General features: G+C 36.7%; 1 protein-coding gene across 9 annotated transcripts in view; it reads right to left on the minus strand.

Annotated features, from left to right (window-relative positions):
* ATRX (ATRX chromatin remodeler) overlaps window positions 1-15,585 on the minus strand; it is a 184,856-nt gene extending 169,271 nt beyond the window's left edge. For 7 of the 9 annotated variants that reach the window (XM_031944866.1, XM_031944870.1, XM_031944865.1 and 4 more), the window contains exons 1-2: window positions 15,225-15,358; window positions 13,723-13,791 (exon numbers count right to left, since the gene is read on the minus strand). In XM_031944866.1, the coding sequence (XP_031800726.1) occupies window positions 13,723-13,742 (20 nt within the window). In that variant the 5' untranslated portion in view covers window positions 13,743-13,791; window positions 15,225-15,358. Of the gene's footprint in view, window positions 1-13,722; window positions 13,792-14,675; window positions 14,975-15,224 lie in introns of those variants that run through there. The other 2 variants (XM_031944861.1, XM_031944868.1) reach the window with 2 other exon arrangements.
* Window positions 15,586-20,407: the final 4,822 nt, after the last annotated feature.

The raw sequence follows: 20,407 nt of genomic DNA on the forward strand, positions 1-20,407 counted from the left end.
AAAACAACAACTCTGTATCTAAATTACCTAGATAACCTGTATCTTCTACTAACTAGGAATTAACTCTCCTCATGCAAAATAATACACAACAATGTACTTGGTAACTTGGCTAACCTGAGCTGTATGATTTCAATTACAAAATGGAAACTTAAGATATTTGAGGTTTGTAATTACAATGCACTTTAGCAACAGTATTCTTCTTCAGAATGAAAAATTAATGTGAAACTAAGAAAATAGTCCCATTTCTCAATTCATACCCTCATATTATCTATGTATATCTTCTCAGAAGAAACATTCTCCTCTAAGCCATTCAGTATTTGTTGAGACCAGAGCATTATAAAAAGGCCATTTACTCTGAACCCTAATGACCTCCAAAATTCAGAAGTGGCAACAGCTTGAAAATGACATCACAGCTGAAAATATGCTTAACAAGAGTATTTTTTTCCCTACTTTCTCATACATCCTATCTCCCACCACCTAATCTTCTATTTTGGGGGCTCAATCCTATTCAGTCCACCTAATCACTTTCCTTTCTACTCATATTTCATTATCTCAAATGCATTTCTGTTCTTCATCTATCCAACTTACTTTTCTTATGGATTTTTTCCTCATTTTTATCTGCTACTCTTAAAAAATACAGAAATGCCTTTTTAAAACCAGTTAAATCACCTTTGAAGCTCTGTAGATATATTCAAATAAACCACGCTCACATTTTTGTTAGTAAGAAATTAATTTTAAAATTCACTCAATATTTCTATTTCCTAAGTTTGTTCAATAAACATTACATAAAAAGAACTGTATTGTTACAGGGAAGAAAAAAATATTGTTCCTAACTTTGAGAATTTCTTTTTACTCATAAGTACTTCAAAGCTAAGCCTTCAAAGGCTTGCCTTAGATATATCAACTAGAACCATTCACAAACATCATTCAGAAATTCTCATTAACAATCCCTTAAGTCTTCTCATGGCTCTTCGAGACCAAATTTATTCTTTTGTCATTTTGGAACATCCATTTTCAATTGTTTTGTAGTTGTTTTTTTCATTTACATTGCTGCAGTCATCGAACATACTGTTTTCTGGTCTCCACTTATTTCAACGGTGCATCAGTTCATGTAAGTCTTTCCATTCTTCTTTATGTTAATCATATTTGTCATTTCTTATAGGGCAGTAAATATTCCATTACATTCATTTACATTTTGACAAGATGAGAGGAGGGGGATCCATTAACTGTGTTATATTGAATAATAAAATGTCAATTTTTGTTGTACTGATCAATTTTGCATTTTTTGCCCTCTTCTTTTTTTTTAATTTTTTTATTTTTTCATAATGGATGGCTCTCAGGAAAGGGGCGGAAGAGAGATACAAGGGAAATCTAGGTGACATAAAAACAAGATATCAATAAAAGTCCATTTTAAAAAAAAGTACCTTTTGAGTCTTACACACCATAAATCAGAATAGATACATGATCTTAATATTTAAAATGCTATCATTAAAGAAGCTCGTCCTTCTCTCAGCTTTCATCTTTCAAAGCTAAGACCAGGGAGTACATTCTTAACCAAACAAGGGATAGGGTTTATTACAAAAGATAAAATATACAATTATGATTATATGAATTGGAAAACGTTTACTTAAACAAAACTAATATAACAAAAATAAAATGGGAGTAGTAAATTGTCAAAAAATAATGTTGCAGTAAATATCATGATAAGAGTCTAATAGCCAACACAATAGACAAATAACAAATACAAAAGATCAAAAGTCATTTTCCAATAGATGGGTGGTCAAATGATAAGAGTAAACAATTCTCAAAAGAATCCCAAAATATTAACAAATACATAAAACAATGCTCCAAAATCAGTAATAATAAAAGAAATAAAAATAAAAACTGTACTTTTAGCTCAGCTGGCAAAATTCAACTTTAGCGGGACTGTGGAAAGAAGCACATAAAAGCATTATTGGCAGAGCTGTGGACTAGGACAACCATTCTGAAAAGCCATTCAAATTGTACAAATTAAATAGCTAAAATGTTCATAAAGATTCCACTGTTAGGCAAATTAATAATCACAATAAAAACAGCCCTTCTATAACATTTTTAGGTTTGCAAAGCACTTTACATATTATCTTATTTTATCCTCACAACAACCCTGTGAGGTAGGTGCTATGTTTATCCCCATTTTAGAGATGAGGAAATTTAAGTTTTAGAGAGGTTACAGGTTAACTGACTTTCCCAGGGTCACACAGCTGTTAAATATTTGAGGCAGGATTCAAAGTCAGGTCTTACTGACTCTAAATCCAGATCCTTTCTCCATTATACCATCATACTGCCTATATTCCAAGGACATCACTGACAAAAAGAAAGGCTCTCTATGCAATACAAATGTTTATAAAAGCACTTTTTGCTGTAGTAAAAATCTGGAAAAAGTATTTGCTTATTGACTGGGGAACGGCTTAAAAAAAAATTGGTTCATTAGTGTAATGGAAAATTACTGTATTCTAAGAAATATGATGAATAAGTATGGGAAGACTTATGAACTGATGAAAACTAAAGCAAAAATCAGGAAAACAATAAATAAAATGACAGCAATGTAAATGGAAAAAAAATGCTACCCACCCACACACAAAAAAGCAACAAAAACAAATGATAGCTTCAAAATAAAAGAACAAGCATAGCCCCAAGGAAAAAATATGAGGAAATACGTAACCCAATCCATGGCAGAAGTAGAGATGTTTAAAGATGTGAAACAATGCAAACAATGTCAAATTTCTCAATGTATTCATCACTTTTGATGAATCTTTAGTCTTCCTCTTTTTTCAAAAAATTCTGTTATATGGGAAGGGTTTCTGGGTGAGGATACAAGAGAAAAACTAGATGATGTAGAAAAAGAGAGAAAAACTAATCTTTAAAAAGGAAAAAAAAAAAAAAAACACATCAAAATAACCCAGGGGTTTAGTTTCACACCCAACAAATTAGCAGTCTGTGCCAAAAAATTGTAAATACTTGGAGAAGTTGCTGAGGGGGGAAAAAAAGCATACTAATCAAAATGTCCAAACACTTTGACCTAGAGATTCCAATTGCTAAGCATTTATTTCATTGGTCAATGAATGACTACAAGGCTCCATGTACACCAATACATTTATATAGCCCTTTTATTATTAAGTCAAGAAGAGAAAACAAAACACGTGCCCAATTAACATCAGATTTTTTTTTCCATTCTTTATTAGCTTTTGTTATTTAGTTTTGCTAAACTTTTTTCTTCCTTTTTATTCCTTTTAAGAGATGGTTCTCTAGGAAATAGTATCAAGAGATATAATGGGAAGTTGACAAATTTTCTTTTTATATAATCTATATACAACTGTAAAAGTTTTAATACCATGTTGAAAAACACATGAATTATTTTTTATCCACAGCATCCAAAGGAAATGACCAAAAGCAATATCTATTAAAATTCTTAAAGCTTTTTCTGAGTATAGATTAAGATATGTTTTATGTTCTAAGTTGGGTATTTCTTATTTTTGAACCTATTCCTCCATTTCTTTTAAATTCTCAGGTTCCTTGATTTCTAATTGTATGTAAGATTTTACATCTCTATTTTTCTCTGCTGGGATTACATTTTCATTTTTTTTTAAATTGTAGTACTTTGATTCACCTAACATCCACTCTGCTATGTCTATTTCCTTTATTTATCTTACATGATGGTCTCCAAATACATTGAGTATTTTTGCTTCCTTAGACTTACTTATAATTTCTCTTTCCTAGCATATGATTTATTTTGAAAAGGGTAGCATTTAATATAAGGATTTTTTTTTTAATGTTACATTTAGAATTCACCATGAGTCAACTCAAAATTCTTTTTAACAATTTGTTCAGTTCTGTGTTTTCCTTTTTATCTGTTAGATGGGACTGACTCTGAGACAGGAATATTCAAATTTCCTAAAATTACTGTTATTTTCTACATATTTTTGCAATTCAGTTAACTCTTCCTTTAAGAATTTAGCTACTATATCAATTGGTGCATATAAATTTAATACTAATCCACTGTTTATTGTTCCTTTAAGCTTGGCCTTGAAATGGAGAAAATATATAGGAATAAAATTATGTAGATGATAAGGTCAACTGAAAGTTGGGGGAGACCCGGCACTGGATTAAATGATATCTAAAGTCCTGCTCAGTTCTGACAGACTATCACTTAAAATAGTAAGGAATATCTTTCCTGTTCCTCTAATTCTTAATATTCTCACCATACTCAAATTATCTTATATTTATGCTCCTCTGTATATACATCTTATCACCTAGAGCAGGAATTAAGATCTTTGAAGCCAGTGCCTTTTTTTACTTAATGTTTATTTCCTTGTACCATTCCTCAAATACATAAAAATTCCATAAAAAGGCTATCACAAATAATTTTCTACTTTTTCTAATAATTTTCTTCCTTTACTAAAATTTTGTTTCATCCCCATTTGTCCAAATTACTAAGAGAGCAGAGCCCCAAAGACAAAGACAGCTGATACCAAACTAAAAATTGAGAAAAGAATCCTGTTCCTCATTAAAGAAATAAGATAAAGAGACTTTGGTTGGTTCAGTTTTGAATGGGAAGAAACTTAATTAATTCCCTGAAAATTAGTGAAGTAAAGTCACTGGCAAGAGAGGATGCTTGGAGATCCCATTTACCCCTAAGCTCATTGCATTCCTGCTAGACAGAACCAATTAATCAACATTTCTTAGACATCAACTAAGAGCCAGGCAGAGTTTTAGAAATGTTGATACAAAGAGGCAAAAGACAGCCCCTGCCCTCAAGGAGCTTACAATCTAATGGGAAAGGCAACATGTAAATATATATGTATATATATATGCACACACACACAGGATAAATAGGAAATAATTAACTGAAGGAATGCACTGGAATTAAGAGGGGTTATAAGACTTCCTGTAGGATGGGATTTTTAAAAAAATTTTTTAAATTAAATTTAAAAAGTTATAGAGGGCAGTAGAGCAAAAAAAAAAAAACATTCCAGACTTGGACAAGAGCTAGAAAAAAATCTCCAAGGCCAAGAGATATAGTGTTTTATTTGTGGAGCAGCCAGGAGGCCAGTGTCACCTGATTGAAGACTATGTGTTGAGCAGTTAAAGTTGTAAAAAGCCTGGCAAGGTAGGAGAGAACTTAGAGGTTATGAAGAGTTCTGAATGCCAGAGTATTGTAATTGAGGAAGCCACTGAAAGCCCCTAGAGTTTACTGAGAAGGGCAATGACACGATCAGATATGCACTTCAGGGAAAAAAAAAATTCAGCAAACATTTAAATATCACTTCTGAAGTGCTAGACATAGATAATACAAAAATTTTTTACATGAAACATTTATATTGTGCTTTACTTTTGGTAATTCATTTAATCCCACAAATGTGTAAATGTGTGAAGTGTATCTATTATTCCCATTTCTGAAGTACTTCCAATTACTCTTTTTCACTATGTCTTTCTCACATCAAAGATGAAACTTTGGGAGGACAGGGACTTTTATGGGATATATAAGTTAAGGTCCAAACAGCATGACAGATTTAAGGAAAGGAAAATCATTTTTAAGTTCAGAGAAGGCTTTAAGAGATGGCACATAAATGGGTCTTAAGAATTTCAACAAGTGGGAATTTAAAAAATACGAAAGGAGAAGGAAGAGATTGGTAGGATTAAAAAGCCATATTAAGACTTCAGATTACTAAAATGTACTCCCTAGATAGCTAGGGAGAAGGCACCTGATCTCATTCTCTTCTAATTTTTTAATGGTTATATTTTATATTTTTAATATTTAAGTAGAAATTTCAAATAACACTAGGTTGAATTCAATGGTTTCCAACTGTTCTTTGTCTTAACTATTACACTTATCTATATTTGAGCCAGGGTCAAATAGCTTTTATGGTTACTATAAAAATGATTTTAACTACTGTTCTTTAACAAATGAGGAACAGAAAAAATAAGTAAGAATTTAATTTTTTTTTAAATTACAGGATGTTCTCAGAAATAATTGCAAAGGTTCCTCCTCCCCAGCTCATGAAAAATGAAATGTACTATATACAAAGTAACAGCAATGTTGTGAGATTATCCGCTGTAAATGATTTTGCTATCCTCAGCAATACAATGACTTAGGATAGACTTGATTATTCTTTAAAACAATTTTTTTTTTGGGGGGGGAGGGAAGATCCCTTTTTGTTTTCTTCCATAACAAGATGTTTATTGAAATGTTTTGCATATGTGCCTTCTCAATGGGAAGGGGGAATCTGGAACTCTAAAGATTTAAAAACAAATTTAACTGGAATTAAAATGTAACTGGAAAAAATAAAAAAATAATGATTTGACTTTTGAGATTCTTTCATTTTTTCTCATTATCTTTCTTGAGCGTCTAAGACCTCTGGTTCCTTTGAATGCATTTTGCTACTATTCTATTTAATGTGATAATTTAGGATTACACTAAATCTGTTTTTTTTTTTTTTTATTTTGGTGTCACTATGAGAAATGACTTATTTAAAGGATTCAGAAAAGCCAAGACACATTAACTTATAAAGTAAGCATAGAATATACACAACTGCAACAATACAAAGAGATTTTTTTTTTTCTTCTTTCACATTCTTTATTATAAGAGATGGTTCTCTGGGAGGAAAAAAGGAAAGCTATATGGGGAAAATGCAGGCAATGTAAAATAGCATATCAATAAAAATTTCTATTTTAAAAAATGTCTCCAAGATTCAAGTCTATGTAACTCGACTACACCAGGGTACACTACACAAAAGTATAGTAGTTATTAATGGTTTAATATCAGTTTAGCATCAAGTGCATTAGAGTGCTTGATACTTTGCTATTTAATAATTTTGTCAAAATTATAGATGACACAAAGCTCTAATACAGTATAAGGATCGAGAAAGAATTTGTAGGACTTGAAATTTTATAGGAAAATGTCAAGTCTTAAAATTAGATTAAAAAATCAACTTTAAAAGTACAAAATGGGGAGAGGTTTGATTAGATATTTTATATGGAAAAGATCTGAGGGTTTTATCAGACTGACAGATTAAGAGTCAATATAGCATAGCAGTCTAAAAAACTAATGGGAAGACCTGTACCTTGTGAGGTACAGCTAGGAATAAGGAATTTTGAATCTCACTGAACTCCACCCTAGTCAGACTACACCCAGAGTAATTTGTTCAGCATCATAGAGTACTTTTTATGAAGGATATTTATAAGATGAAGAACCTCCAGGAGAATAATCAAGATGGTGAAAAAACTAAAGTCCCTGAAATATGAACAGGGTGGGGTTAAAGGAAATATGGATGTTTAGCTTGGAGAAGACTCAGGGGCAAGCTATATGATTTGTTCAAGTATCAAAAGAGAGCTAACACATGGAAGGATTATTAGATTTCTCCAGATTGGCTCCAGAGGGGAGAGCCAGGAGAAAAGAGTAAAGCAAAGTGGAAAATTTAGGCTTAATGTCAGAAAAAAATTCCTTAGATTTAAAACTTGGCTCTTTTCAACAATGAGGTGATTCAAGGCAATTCCAATAGACTTGTGATGGAAAGAGTCATCTGCATCCAAAGAGAGGACTAAGGAGACTGAATGTGGATTACTGCTTGGTTTTTTCACTTTTTTGTTTTTTTCTCATTTTTTTCTCTTTTGATCTGATTTTTCTTGAGCAGCATGATAAATGTGGAAATGCTTAGAAGAATTATACATGTTTAACTTATAATGGATTACTTGCTGTCCAGGGAAGGGAGGGAGTAGGGAGGGAAGGAGAAAAATTTGGAACACAAGGTTTTGCAGGGGTAAATGTTGAAAACTATCTTTGCCTGTACTTTGAAAAATAAAAATCTATTATATTTTCTAAAAAGATTTAAAATCATGCATTAATAAAATAAACTGCCTCAGGAAATGACATAGTCTACACCTCACAGTTCTCCAAGAAGAGACTGAAGGTCCACTTGTTGGATGTTATCATAGTGGAGCTTCTTTTCTGGTCTGGATTAGGCTACATAAGTACCTTCCAATTCTGAAATTCTTCTTGATCCTATGTGTTAGGAGAATGACAGTCCTATCGATAGAAACAGGAATGTTAAAAGACAGGCTTGAGGGAGATGGTGAAATTAGTTTAACAGGAATAGCTTATCAACATTTCACTGTGATATTGAAGGGAGAACATAGGGTTCTGGTGTCATCTTTTATGTCCCCTTTCTTGTCTCATGTCTCTTGTGTGATTTTCTTCCTTATCTTAATAGTCAAGGATTATTCCATGATACTTTAGTCTGCATTTTGGGATTTAAGCATTTTTTTATATCTCTATGTGATAGCTTCCCAGTGATACTCTAAAAGTTCCTCAAGAAAAAGGACCATGTTCCATATCTCCTAGGATCTCCAACACCTCCAACACCAATCACTGCCTTATATATGAAAAGTCATTCAATAACTGCTGGTGACCATGTGGAGTGGGTCAATTGAGAAAATTGCATGGGAAGTTTAAAAAAAAAAAAAAGACAAACCTCAAGTTCATTAGTATTTTCAAGCATTTTGCTTTCTCTAGTACCTGCAAATTCATTAAGTTTTGCCGTTTTAAAACTAATGCAAACAAGATTAGAAGGGAAGCAACAAACTGGGAAAACATTTTTACAGGTAAAGGTTCTGATAAAGGCCTCATTTCCAAAATATATAGAGAATTGACTCTAATTTATAAGAAATCAAGCCACTCTTCAATTGATAAATGGTCAAAGGATATGAACAATTTTCAGATGATGAAAATGAAACTATTTCCACTCATATGAAAGTGTTCCAAATCACTATTGATCAGAGAAATGCAAATTAAGACAACTCTGAGGTACCACTACACACCTGTCAGATTGGCTAAGATGACAGGGAAAAAAAATGATGAATGTTGGAGGCGATGCAGGAAAACTGGAACATTAATGCATTGTTGGTAGAGTTATGAACGAATCCAACCATTCTGGAGAGCAATTTGGAACTATGCCCAAAAAGTTATCAAACTCTGCATATCCTTTGATCCAGCAGTGCTACTACTGGGCTTATACCCCAAAGAGATACTAAAGAAGGGAAAGGGACCTGTATGTGCCAAAATGTTTGGGGCAGTCCTTTTTGTAGTGGCTAGAAACTGGAAAATGAATGGATGCCCATCAACTGGAGAATGGTTGGGTAAATTGTGGTATATGAATGTTATGAAACCAGCAGGATGAATACAGAGAGGCTTGAAAAGACTTACATGAACTGATGCTGAGTGAAATGAGCAGAACCAGGAGATCATTATACACTTCAACAACAATACTGTATGAGGACGTATTCTGATGGAAGTGGATATCTTCGATAAAGAGAAGATCTAATTCAGTTCCAATTAATCAACGATGGACAGAATCAGCTCCATCCAGAGAGGAACACTGGGAAATGAGTGTAAACTGTTTGCATTTTTGTTTTTCTTCCCAGGTTATTTTTACCTTCTGAATCCAATTCTTCCTGTGCAACAAGAGAACTGTTTGGTTCTGCACACATATATTGGATCTAGGATATACTATAACATTTAACATGTATAAGACTGCCTGCCATCTAGGGGAGGGGGTGGAGGGAAAAGTTGGAACAGAAGTGAGAACAAGAAACAATGTTGCAAAAAATGACCCATGTATATGTACTGTCAATACAAAGTTATATAAAAAAAGTTTTGTGGTTTTCTCTTCAAAATCGATACATTTTGGTCAAAAGGAAGCAATCCAGATCTGAGTTTGGTTATGTTAAAGGTCTAGTAAACATAGAATATAGAATAAATTTCAATTTTCCACTGAGTCATTTGAAGTTCTGGTTATTCCTTAGATAAAATTTCTTTGAAGTATACCGGGGAAAGGGAGTAATAAGACAAGAATACAAGCATTCCCATCCAGAATAAATATCTGAGGTCTTCCTTCTGTGATTTAACAAAAACCAGCAACTGACCTCTCAATTTAGCCAACTGGGTTAATAGTAGTAACAATTTTTTGGACCCAATTTGTGCTTTTATCTGAATAGGGAGATCCTGGTAAGGAAAACCCCTCCATTAGCATAAAACATAGGCACTGTTCTGTAACCTCTAGATTTAGCAAGTTGCTAAGTCCAATACTGGCACAAGGTAATTCAGCCAGAGACTAGAATTGAATCCTGGTTTTAATTGAGGATGAATCACCAATCATGTCATATTACTTCTCACTCTTATTACCAGTCAATAAGCATTTATTAAGAAATGTTTACAAGCCCCTAAAATTGCTTTAGAGGAATTTTTTAAAATCGGCTCAAGATACACATCAAAGTAGTTTCCCAGTTTTTAAACACTTTTTAACAATGCAATTTTAAAACTATTCATGTAGAAAATATTTAGTGAATAAATGGTACTTTCTAAGAAAAAAGTGACTACTTTTATGTAGTTAATCTTCATAAAATCTAAAATTGTGTTTTTATGTTTATCATATCTTCTGTTTTTAGTTTAAAAAAAAAAGTAAGAGGGTGATGGTGGGACAGAAAGAAAAGGCAATGAGAAAGATATAAAGCTAATCAAAATTTTAAAAAGCAAACAGTCCCTGTCCTCAAGGAGCTTACTTTCAATAAAATTAAATGAGATTAATCTGGAGAGTCCTTTCAGGACGGTCATAATTCTATGAATACTGCTTGAATTAAGTAGAATTTAACCAGTTTGGGAAATTGTCAGGTAGAACTAACCTGTATTAATATTACTGAAAAAAAACTTTTCAGGCATCCAAATATTTATTTTTCTAAGCAAAAAGACAATGAACTGCATTTCCATCAGAAAAGCTACAGTACAAACCAATATGAAAAAAATCACATTCAAAGGAGTAGTCTAAAATTCATGTCTTCATTTTAACTAATTTCTTTCTCATTCTGTTGAATTTCAAAAGCCAAATGGAATCAGCTCAAAGTCAACTCACCACTTCAGAGGTACCAAAAATAGAGGATCCAGGGTGGATAATTCAACAATCACAGTTGTTCAAAATAATTGAGCTAAATTCTGCAAAATCTGCAAACAATAAAGCAGCACTGCCGGAAGTCCTTCTGGATAGAACTTAAAATAAATCAAGCCTCATTCACAAGGGCACATGTTGTGCTGGAGCAAGGTCATCACATTCAAAAAGGTAACAATAAAAACTGTTTTGCCCATGAGTTGGGACAAAAAATACTTAGCTGGCTTCTAAGTATTCTTGATTCTGAAGTTGAGATAGATACTATCTATCAGTAGTCAATAAACAGTAACAAATGTAAAAGAAGCTTGTGTGATAAATACTGATGAAAATGTCCTCAAAGGGGATTTCCATCTACCAATCTGAAGACAGAAAATCATGGATAGATCAATGAGATGATAATCCACACACTTCCCAGAGTCTAGAGGGTAGGCTACACATTACTCCGTATTATTATTATTACTATAGCTACTTTAACTTAACTATTGCTTAGTAGAGTAGAGTAAATCAAACCTTGAAGACTGGTCCAAAGGAAAAGAAGACAGTCTCAAAGAGGTGGCTTGGAGCCACAAATGAGACAAATATCCCAGTTCTCCTCACACAACCCCCGCAGTGTAATAGTCTACATATTGGTTTTCTTCAATATTCATCATCATTAGTGTCATTTTCAATTGCAAAGAATATAAAATGCTCTCAGAATATGAAACAGTCATGCACATATATTGAGCTATATACTAAAAATCTCAGTTAAGATATTATTTTTCATTTCCAATAATTATTTGTAACCTAAATCATGCTAGATTAAACAAGCAACAAAAATGACTTTATAATTTCCTAGTCAAGAGTTTATATTAAAAAATACTACTTATGCATCTCCCCCTCCCCCCTCCCCCCCCATTCTGGAAGTCCGAAAACATTTCCCCCTTTCTTTGAAAAAAAAAAAAAAAACCTTCTTAGAAAGCTGATGGTCAATCAAATTAAGTGTACTAATATGAGAGATCACCAATAGATTATAATGAAAATCCAAGGGCATGAATGTCCCCTAAGACTAACCTATGTAATAAGTGCTCTCCCAGGCCAATTGCCAGTTTCTATTTAAGTATTTTCTGTTCATTTTATTAGCACAATGTTCTAAACATAATTAATAAATGTGATTAGCCTCTCATTAAAGTCATTAGAATAGACAGCCAAGTGTTTGTCAACCGTTACCTTTAGTAGGTGTTTATCAAGATAGACCCACAATATATGTGTGGTTGTGTCAAACCTTGCTTAAGCTCAACTTTTAAATAGTCATCAATTACAACAGATTAGAATTAACAGGTTTTTATAAAGTCTTCCACCAACAAAATATTTATAATTTCAATTAATCTTAAAAGAATATAGTCAACTTAAAAGTATGCCTTTTGTGGCCAAAAATCTAAATAAACAATTAGTGTCATCTAAAAAGAAAAAGAAAAAAAGCCCTTTCAGAGACCAGCCCAAGGTCACTTAGAAAGTAAATAAAGCTGGGATTAGAACCCAGGAATTCTGATACCCAATTGCAGGGTTCTTTCCATGGTGCCAAACTACTAAATATTCAAAGATACAACCTGTGAATTAGCTAAACCATTCACTTCTCTCTCAATTGGGATACTTACTTATGCATCATTTGAGCATAAAGGAGGAAAACAAAGGAGAATAAGCACCAGTCAAATGTGGTACTATTTAGTATCCCAGTTCAGGAAAAAAACAAAAAAACAAAAAAAAAAAAAAACCTGTTAATTCTTCACTTAAAATGTAAATTATTGTATTAATAAAATTATCCAAGCCATTTACGCCAAAATCTAGAGCTTACCATAAATCTAAAAACATTTGGTGTTCTAAAATTAGTCAACTAAAAAGCCCCACTGGACCTCTTCTTACTATGCTTTAAGATTTAAAATTATTTTTAAAATCTGACAAGAGTTCTTCACCTTTATTTCAAAAAACCACTTATTTCTGCACACTTTAAGGTTTATAAAGTCATTTCCCCCACAACCCAGTGAGGTACAGTACGAACATTAGTGTCCATATTTTACACATTTAGAAACATCAAATCATATTGGTCTTGCCCACCTGGGGTTTTCCTCCGTAACTCCCATTACCATACTTTTCATATTAAACCAGCATTGCCTGTAGTCAATTCAACAAGTACTTAATCATAAGCTATAGGGAAGGAAATAAGAAGGGACTGCATTCCAGAAATGCAGACCTTTTATACAAAGGCACAGAGGCAGAAGATGTAGTAGAGAACTAACAGGTTTCCATGAAAGGGAATCATGAAATAAGATTGGAAATATAGGTGGAAGCCATATTGTGGAGGGCTTTAAATACCAGCCAGAGTAGCTTGAATTTTATCCTAGAGGCAGCAGGAAGCCACAGATGTTTTGAGTAGAGGACTGCTTCTAGTTCTTGTCCAGTAAATGAACACACACCTTATATTTTCATTCGGGAAAGTATACTTCAAACTCTTGAGTACAAATGGTCTCTAGGCACAAAAGGCATAGGACATGACAGTGAGCCAAGGAATCATGAACCTATAACAATTGGCAGCAATACAATGACCAAAAATTTTTACTTCTGTAAGACTCACCGGCAGAAAGGACACTGCAAACACCCACAGGATTGCAATAATAACTGGCTCTGAGATTAAGTGAACCTTACGTTTAAATTCTAGAAAACAGGTGTTAACTGGCTAGCAAAAGAGATGGCCCAAGAAAAGGGGCTTGCTTACTTAGGTTTTAGAGCAGCCATTATGGCACTTGTTCCTCAATTTTCTGCAAAAACTGGAATCCACATTTACCTGTAAGGCACATAACATGCATGTGAGCATAAGCGGTGCCCAATAACCAAACAAGTTTTACTTAACCATTATTATACACTTAGTACTGAATTATAACATCTTGTTCTGTGTTTATGAATATTAAGACAAATTCAAAGAAATGCCCGCCCTCCCTACCCCACCCTTCATCCAAGCCCATATATAAACTCTCTCCAAGTCTTAGCATTCTCTTCAGAACGTGAAAAAAGCCGAATAATATACTATATTAAAGGCCCATTAAAATTTTTTAAAAGCTTCCTTTCAGTTATACCTTCTAGCTAATTTCTTTTAAATTAACACTAACTTCAAATATAAAATTTAGAAAACGTACAACTTTTGGGCGCGGGGAGGGGTGGAGTTAATGGGGGGAGGGGCACTCTATCGCCTCAACAACTTTATAGATTTGACAAATATGAGCTAAAGATTCCAATCACAGCTCCCAAACTATTTAAAGGGATGAGGGGGGGAAAAAAACCATCGATCCTAAGAATTACCCAGAAAACTGGACATAATTTTTCGTCAACGCGAGCCCACTTTGGTTCAACTTTTTGAACTGCGGGCCAATGGTCAGCGGCATAAGGGAAAAAGCCCCAACTTCTCCACAATGGTAAACACGAGCGAGTAAAAGGAGGCAGCTAGCCCACAGATTTTTTTCCCCTCCTACAATGAAACCTGCCCCGACCTGAGGAAAATAACAGTTCGGGAGTTAGGGCGAGGGAATTGGGGCTGTCGATGAGGTAGAGGGAATGGGTAAACATCGGAGAATGACTTCCCTTTCCCAAGCACCGGAGCGTGGGTTTGATCAAAATTCCCCAACTAAAACCTTCTGGCTGTCCCCCGGGAATAAAAGTCTAAGCAAACATCACCTTGCTCGAATCTGGACAACCCGGGGGTCGCTTTCAACATCTCGGCCAGGATAGAGCCACCGCGAGCAGAAAGAAGAAGCCCGCAGAGCGGCTGCCCTCGCCTTGGGGGCTGAGGAGAGAGCGCGGTGCCTGCGAGGCCCCAGCTCAGCTCCAGTCCGGAAGTGCTCGGTTCTGCGCACGTTCCGGGGGCTTTGCCCCTAGCGCGCCTGAGCACCGCTACACTTAAGCGCCGATTTTCTCCCACTTCAAGCTCCGCATCCCACAGGCAGTGCAGGGGCCAGACCACTAACCGCACCCCCCCCCCCCCATACACACACACACACACCACCCCGCCCCCGGAACTAGTTTCCTCCTCCCCCTTTCCCTCCCTTCCTCCTCCCCCTCCTCCAACGAACGCTAGCCCTCCCCCCTTTTTTCGCTCCCCCCCCCCCCCCCGCGCTCCCGCCAGCCTCTCACCCTTCTTGGCCCGCGCCCGCCCCCGCCCCCGATCCCGCCAAGACGCCCTGGGCGCTTCACGCCGAGGCCCGCGGGGCCCGGGCGGTTTTCTACCTCAGGGACTCAATGGTCATGTCTCCCCTTTGCCGCGCCGGCTTATGCGACCGCAGGGCGCCGCTCTTACTCCCGGCCGGACCCGGGAGAGGCTCCAAAGGCGCAGGACTGCTTGTGGTCGTCGTCGTCGTCGTCACCGTCCCCGCCGCGGTCGCCGCCCCGCCTCCCGCCCCACAGCTCAGAGGCCGCTGCAGGAGCCGCGGAAACAAAGCGCCGCCGCCGCCGCCGCCGCCGCCATTTTGTTGGGCCGAGGCTCGGGCAGGAGAATTGGCGCGTCCTCCCTCTTCGCCCTCTTCCGTCACCCATTGGCTAGCGCCTTGCTCGGGATAGGTTCCTATTGGCTCTCGCGATTCACCATCTTTTGGGGCCTGTTGCTAGGGCTGGCCATGTCATTGGGTTGCCCCACCCATTTTCCAAGGGATCCTAGGCAGTCCACAGTGGCCTGAAAGTAGTAATGACGTGTCTTCGTTTCATCCTGACGGTCCATTGCCGTCCCCTCCCTTCACTGTGTGATGTGTTTAGGCCAACAGCATTCTTTCCCCTATAGCATTCAATCAGCCCAAGGCCCGAGGTGTGTGATGCCAAGGGGAGGACACACAAAGACAAATGGGGTAGGCAGGGTCTACGTCCACCAAAAACTTAAAATCTAGACGAGAAGATGGCACATGCCTGCGAATAGATGGAATGCGAAATGATGACTCCATCAGGGGATTGGGGGGAGCGGGGACTAGAGAGGGATGCGAAAGCTCTTCTGTATCTGAGAGGAGGGGGAGGGGTGGCCGAGAAGTCGTTATTCTAACTATGGCGACAGTAAGATGGGCTAGTCACAGGATGGGAAGGGGAAGAAACCAGGGGATGGGTTGCAAGCAATGCAGTTTTCCTGGAGAATGTGGAGGGAGAAGAAGGGAAGAAAATGCTGAAAAAGCATATTAGAGCCAAATTGGGTAGAAGCCCAAACGCCAAGATAACATTAGACTTCTCAGCCAATTAGGGAGCCATAGGTCTTTCAGCACTGGCATGAAGGAATGGGGGTTGTGCATTCGGAAGAGGAATTCCGCAGGATTCCATTCTTTGAATTGGAAGGAGTAGAAAATGGAGGCTGGAAGACATTTTAGGAGCTTATTTATAATCCCGTGGAGCCATAAGGCGGGGCTTAACTAGGAAGTGGAAATGGGAAGAAAGGGATGGACCCAGAACATATTACAGGGGTAAAATTGACAGGATTTAGATTAGAATAGTTGTGGGGGAGAAGGGGAAAAATGGAGGATTCAAAGAATTTTTTAAATAGGCGATAGCTGAGATTTATAAATGCATTTTAAAGTTTTACAAAGCACATTTCAGCCATTATCTTATTTGAGTCTCCAGTAAGCCCTGGAAATTGGCAGACTGAAATGAGAGTTGGTACTACAGCTATTATTATCCCCATTTTACAGAGAAGTTAAGTGCCTGCCCGTGGATCAAAAGATCTCAAGCATCTCACTCAAGTACATCTTGTGTTATTGTACAGGGCAAGGATGAGTTTGGGGACTTGAAGAGAGTGGCTATTTGAAGCAGCTGCTGTGGGGAATATGATAGAGAGGCAACTTGAAATGAATTACAAGATTGTTGAATGGCAGTGAGAGCTCGCATGAGGTTAAGTAGCAGGAATTTCTAGTGGACTCAATCAGTACAGTTTTGGCTCTCTCCACAACAGCACTTCAGACAAAGAGCATAGAATCTGAGGCTGCAAACCTCTGAGGACAGGTCGTTAGAAAAATCTTTTGCATAGATATTAAAGCCTGTGAAAATGAATCAATCAGCATCTGGCAAGCACCTACTATGTTCCAGGCATTGTAATAAGTCTAGGGATACAAAGAAGGTCAACAACAACAACAACAAAAAAGTCCTTGCTCTCAACGGAGTATATTGGAGGGCAATGATATACAAACAAAGACAATGTTCTGTCATTAAAGGGAATTTGGAAAAGCTTCACATAGAAGGAGGGATTTTCGTGACTTGAAGGAAGCCAAAGAAGGGAGGAAGCAGAGATAAAGAGGGAGAGAATTCCAGAGAAATGGAGCCAGTGTAACTATCTACAGTCAGGAGATAAGAGTGTTTTGTTCAAGGAACAACAACAAGGAGGCTGGTGTCACTGGCTTATAGTACATGGCAGGGAGTACAGTCAGTGTAAGACTCGAAGTTCGGAGTAGAGGGTGATTTATTTATAAAGGTCTTTGAACACCAGAGCATTATAGGGAGGCTTTGGGATTTATTGGGGAAGGGGGTGTATGATATAATCAGATCTATGCTTTACATAGATTTATTTGACAGCTGAGTGGAGAATGGATGGGAGTGGGGAGAGACTTGTGGCAAGGAGACTAATGATCTAGGCATAACGTGTCCCGTTGTTGGCAGTAGCAGAGCAGAGAAGGGATCACATATGAGATATGTTGTCAGCACATAATTGGTAGGACTTTGCAACAAATTGGATCTGGGAAGTGAGGAATCAGAAATAACATAACATCTAGATTGTAAGCCGAGGTGATTGGAAAAATGATGGTAACTAGACAGTTAAGAGAGGAGGCTTTGTGGGGGAAAATAATGAGTTTTGGACATGTTCAGTATAAAATGTCTATTGGATTTCTAGATCAAGATATCTAAGAAGCAAGTCTAGACATTAGGGCCAGATAAGCAGATGTGAGAATCAGCAACAGAGAGATCACTAAATCCATGGGAGCTGATGAGATCACCAAGTAAAACAGTATAGAGATCAGGGCAGGGCAGAGTTGGTGAGAGAGTACAGCATAGCCCCAGCCCTTGCTAGTACTCTTCAGGACTCTTCAAGCAGCAAATTGCTTCAGTGCTTCTGACTCTGAGGAAGAAAATGGACAAGGTCAAGTTTACTTCAACCCCTGATGAAGAAATAGACTCTGGAAAGACATGAGAAAAGTAAGCGGTCTCTATCATGTTCCTATCTCCAGCTTATTATCACTTGGGGGAATTTCCCCTTGAGTGAGATTCATGACTTTCTGATTTCTATATTGCTATTAATTTGGAGAAGTGAGTTTTCTTTGCCATTAGTTATTCATTGTAGAATTGGTATTAGGTGGAAAAGGGATCAAGCCTTGGATATCAAGCACAGGGTCCTCTTTGCCCCCCAATAAAAGTGAGACAAAGTGATCCGAATTCAGAATATCTGACTTGCAGCTGAAACATTTTATATGTGTTGAATATATTCCATATTAGAATCTGAACTCTTTGAGAACTAGAACTGTCTTTTTGGTTTGTTTTCCTAGAGATTAACATGAAGTTTTGCAGATAGTAACTGTTTAATAAGTGCTTCACTCGTTCATACAAAGACCAAGAAAAGAAATAAGTCCTGTACATATGTGGATAAACACTAATTAAATACATTTATATTTGATGATCTATCTTGCCTTGTAGACAAGTTAGAGCAGTAGAAGCTGCTAACAAGTGACCAACAAATAACAATATCACACAGTTTCTTTAATTTCTGACTTAAAATTGCACATGTTTAACATATATTGAATTACTTGTCATCTCGAGAGGGAGGGTGGGTAAAAAGGAGGGAGAAAAAAATTTTGGAATGCAGGGTTTTGCAAAGGCAAATGTCGAAAACTGCATATTTTGGAAATAAAAAGCTTTAAAAATTTTCTGACAAGATAATTTCATAGTGAAATTGCTTAACAGAATCACAAAAGTTCAGTTATAATTCAGATGAAAGTAAATATTTTCAAAAATATATAATTCAGATGAGAAAATGAATTAAATGTGGCTTTAAAAAAAAGAAGTTAGATTAAACCTGATCATATCCCCTAGACTAATAATATTTAAGGGAGGAGATAGATAAAATTCTAGTTCTGTTTCCCCTCTTTCTGAGGAGGTCAGAGTGGCCACCAGTTCCAACTTCTTGCTTTCTCCTCTGACAGGAATTAAAGTTTCCTTTGGAGGAGGTTGGAGAGGAGAGGGAGAAGATGGTACAGGTGTCTCTTCCACCTCCTTATGAGCCATACAACACAGTTGAGTCCTTCTCTACATTTCCTTAAGAAACTGGTTCTTGCTGCTCTAATTACCTTCGTGGTCACCTTTTATATTACTCTACCTCTGGACCATCTTTTCAAAGGACTATATAGAAAAATATATAGTTGCTGTCAAATTATCCCATTTAAGTAAGTGGATGTTGTAACCAACTTTCCCAAATGTACCAGATCATAAGCACACACAACTGCATTCCTTTTGTTTATTCTAAAATATCTTTTGTCTCTCTATACACATCTGTACTTTGAAGGAAAATACTCTGATTAAGGATGATCCCTTAAGGATAGGGAGATTAAGATAAGGATAGAGATTACTTTTCCAGCTCAGCCCTAGTAGACTACTGGCTCTAGTAGCCCCACCACTCCTATTGGTGAGTTCCTCCCCAGAACCTCCATTTGAGAAGGCATTAACACCAACTATACTTAGTTCCAACCTGGCTCTGCTCTTGACTCTTCAGACTGCTTCATCTTCCCACCTTCAGTTCCCTTCTGCTATTATCTTACACCATAGAAAGGCAAGCTATTTGAAAATTCTATTTGTATTCCTAGCACTTAGCATAAGGCCTAATATATATTTCTTAATAATATTTCTTAATAACAGTTAAATCTTGATGATTGGAACTGATGATCTTGTACAATTCTGCCTCACTTAAATCCACAGAAAAGTCAAGACATCACCCGTGATGAAAATGAAGGACAAAGGATAGTTGTTCTTGACTCCATTTCAGTCATGTCTGACTCTCTATGACCCCATTTTGGGGATTTTCTTGGTAGAGATACTGAAATGCTTTGCCATTTTCTTCTTCAGCTCCTTTTATAGGTGAGGAAGGTTAAATGACTTCCCCAGGGTCGCAAGGCTAGTAAGTGTCTGGAATCAGCTTTAAAGATAGGTCCTCCCTACTGTAGACCCAGTGTTCTATCCAATTTGCCACCTAGATGTCCTTATTGGAATCTGTCTTATCAAATTTCATTCCTTTCTGCCCACTGATGCTGAAATGAAAGTTATCTGCAGTTAATGTAATACAGAAAGTCTAGTCTTTCTGGTTAAATCAATTGATTATAAAATAGGTATTAATGAGTTCTTAATCAACTTAAATAGCTTAATAGGGGTATAGATCATTGGATAAAGAAATCACTGCAAGTTCA

This window comes from Sarcophilus harrisii, chromosome X (genome assembly GCF_902635505.1).
Source record: "Sarcophilus harrisii chromosome X, mSarHar1.11, whole genome shotgun sequence".
Taxonomy (NCBI): domain Eukaryota; kingdom Metazoa; phylum Chordata; class Mammalia; order Dasyuromorphia; family Dasyuridae; genus Sarcophilus; species Sarcophilus harrisii.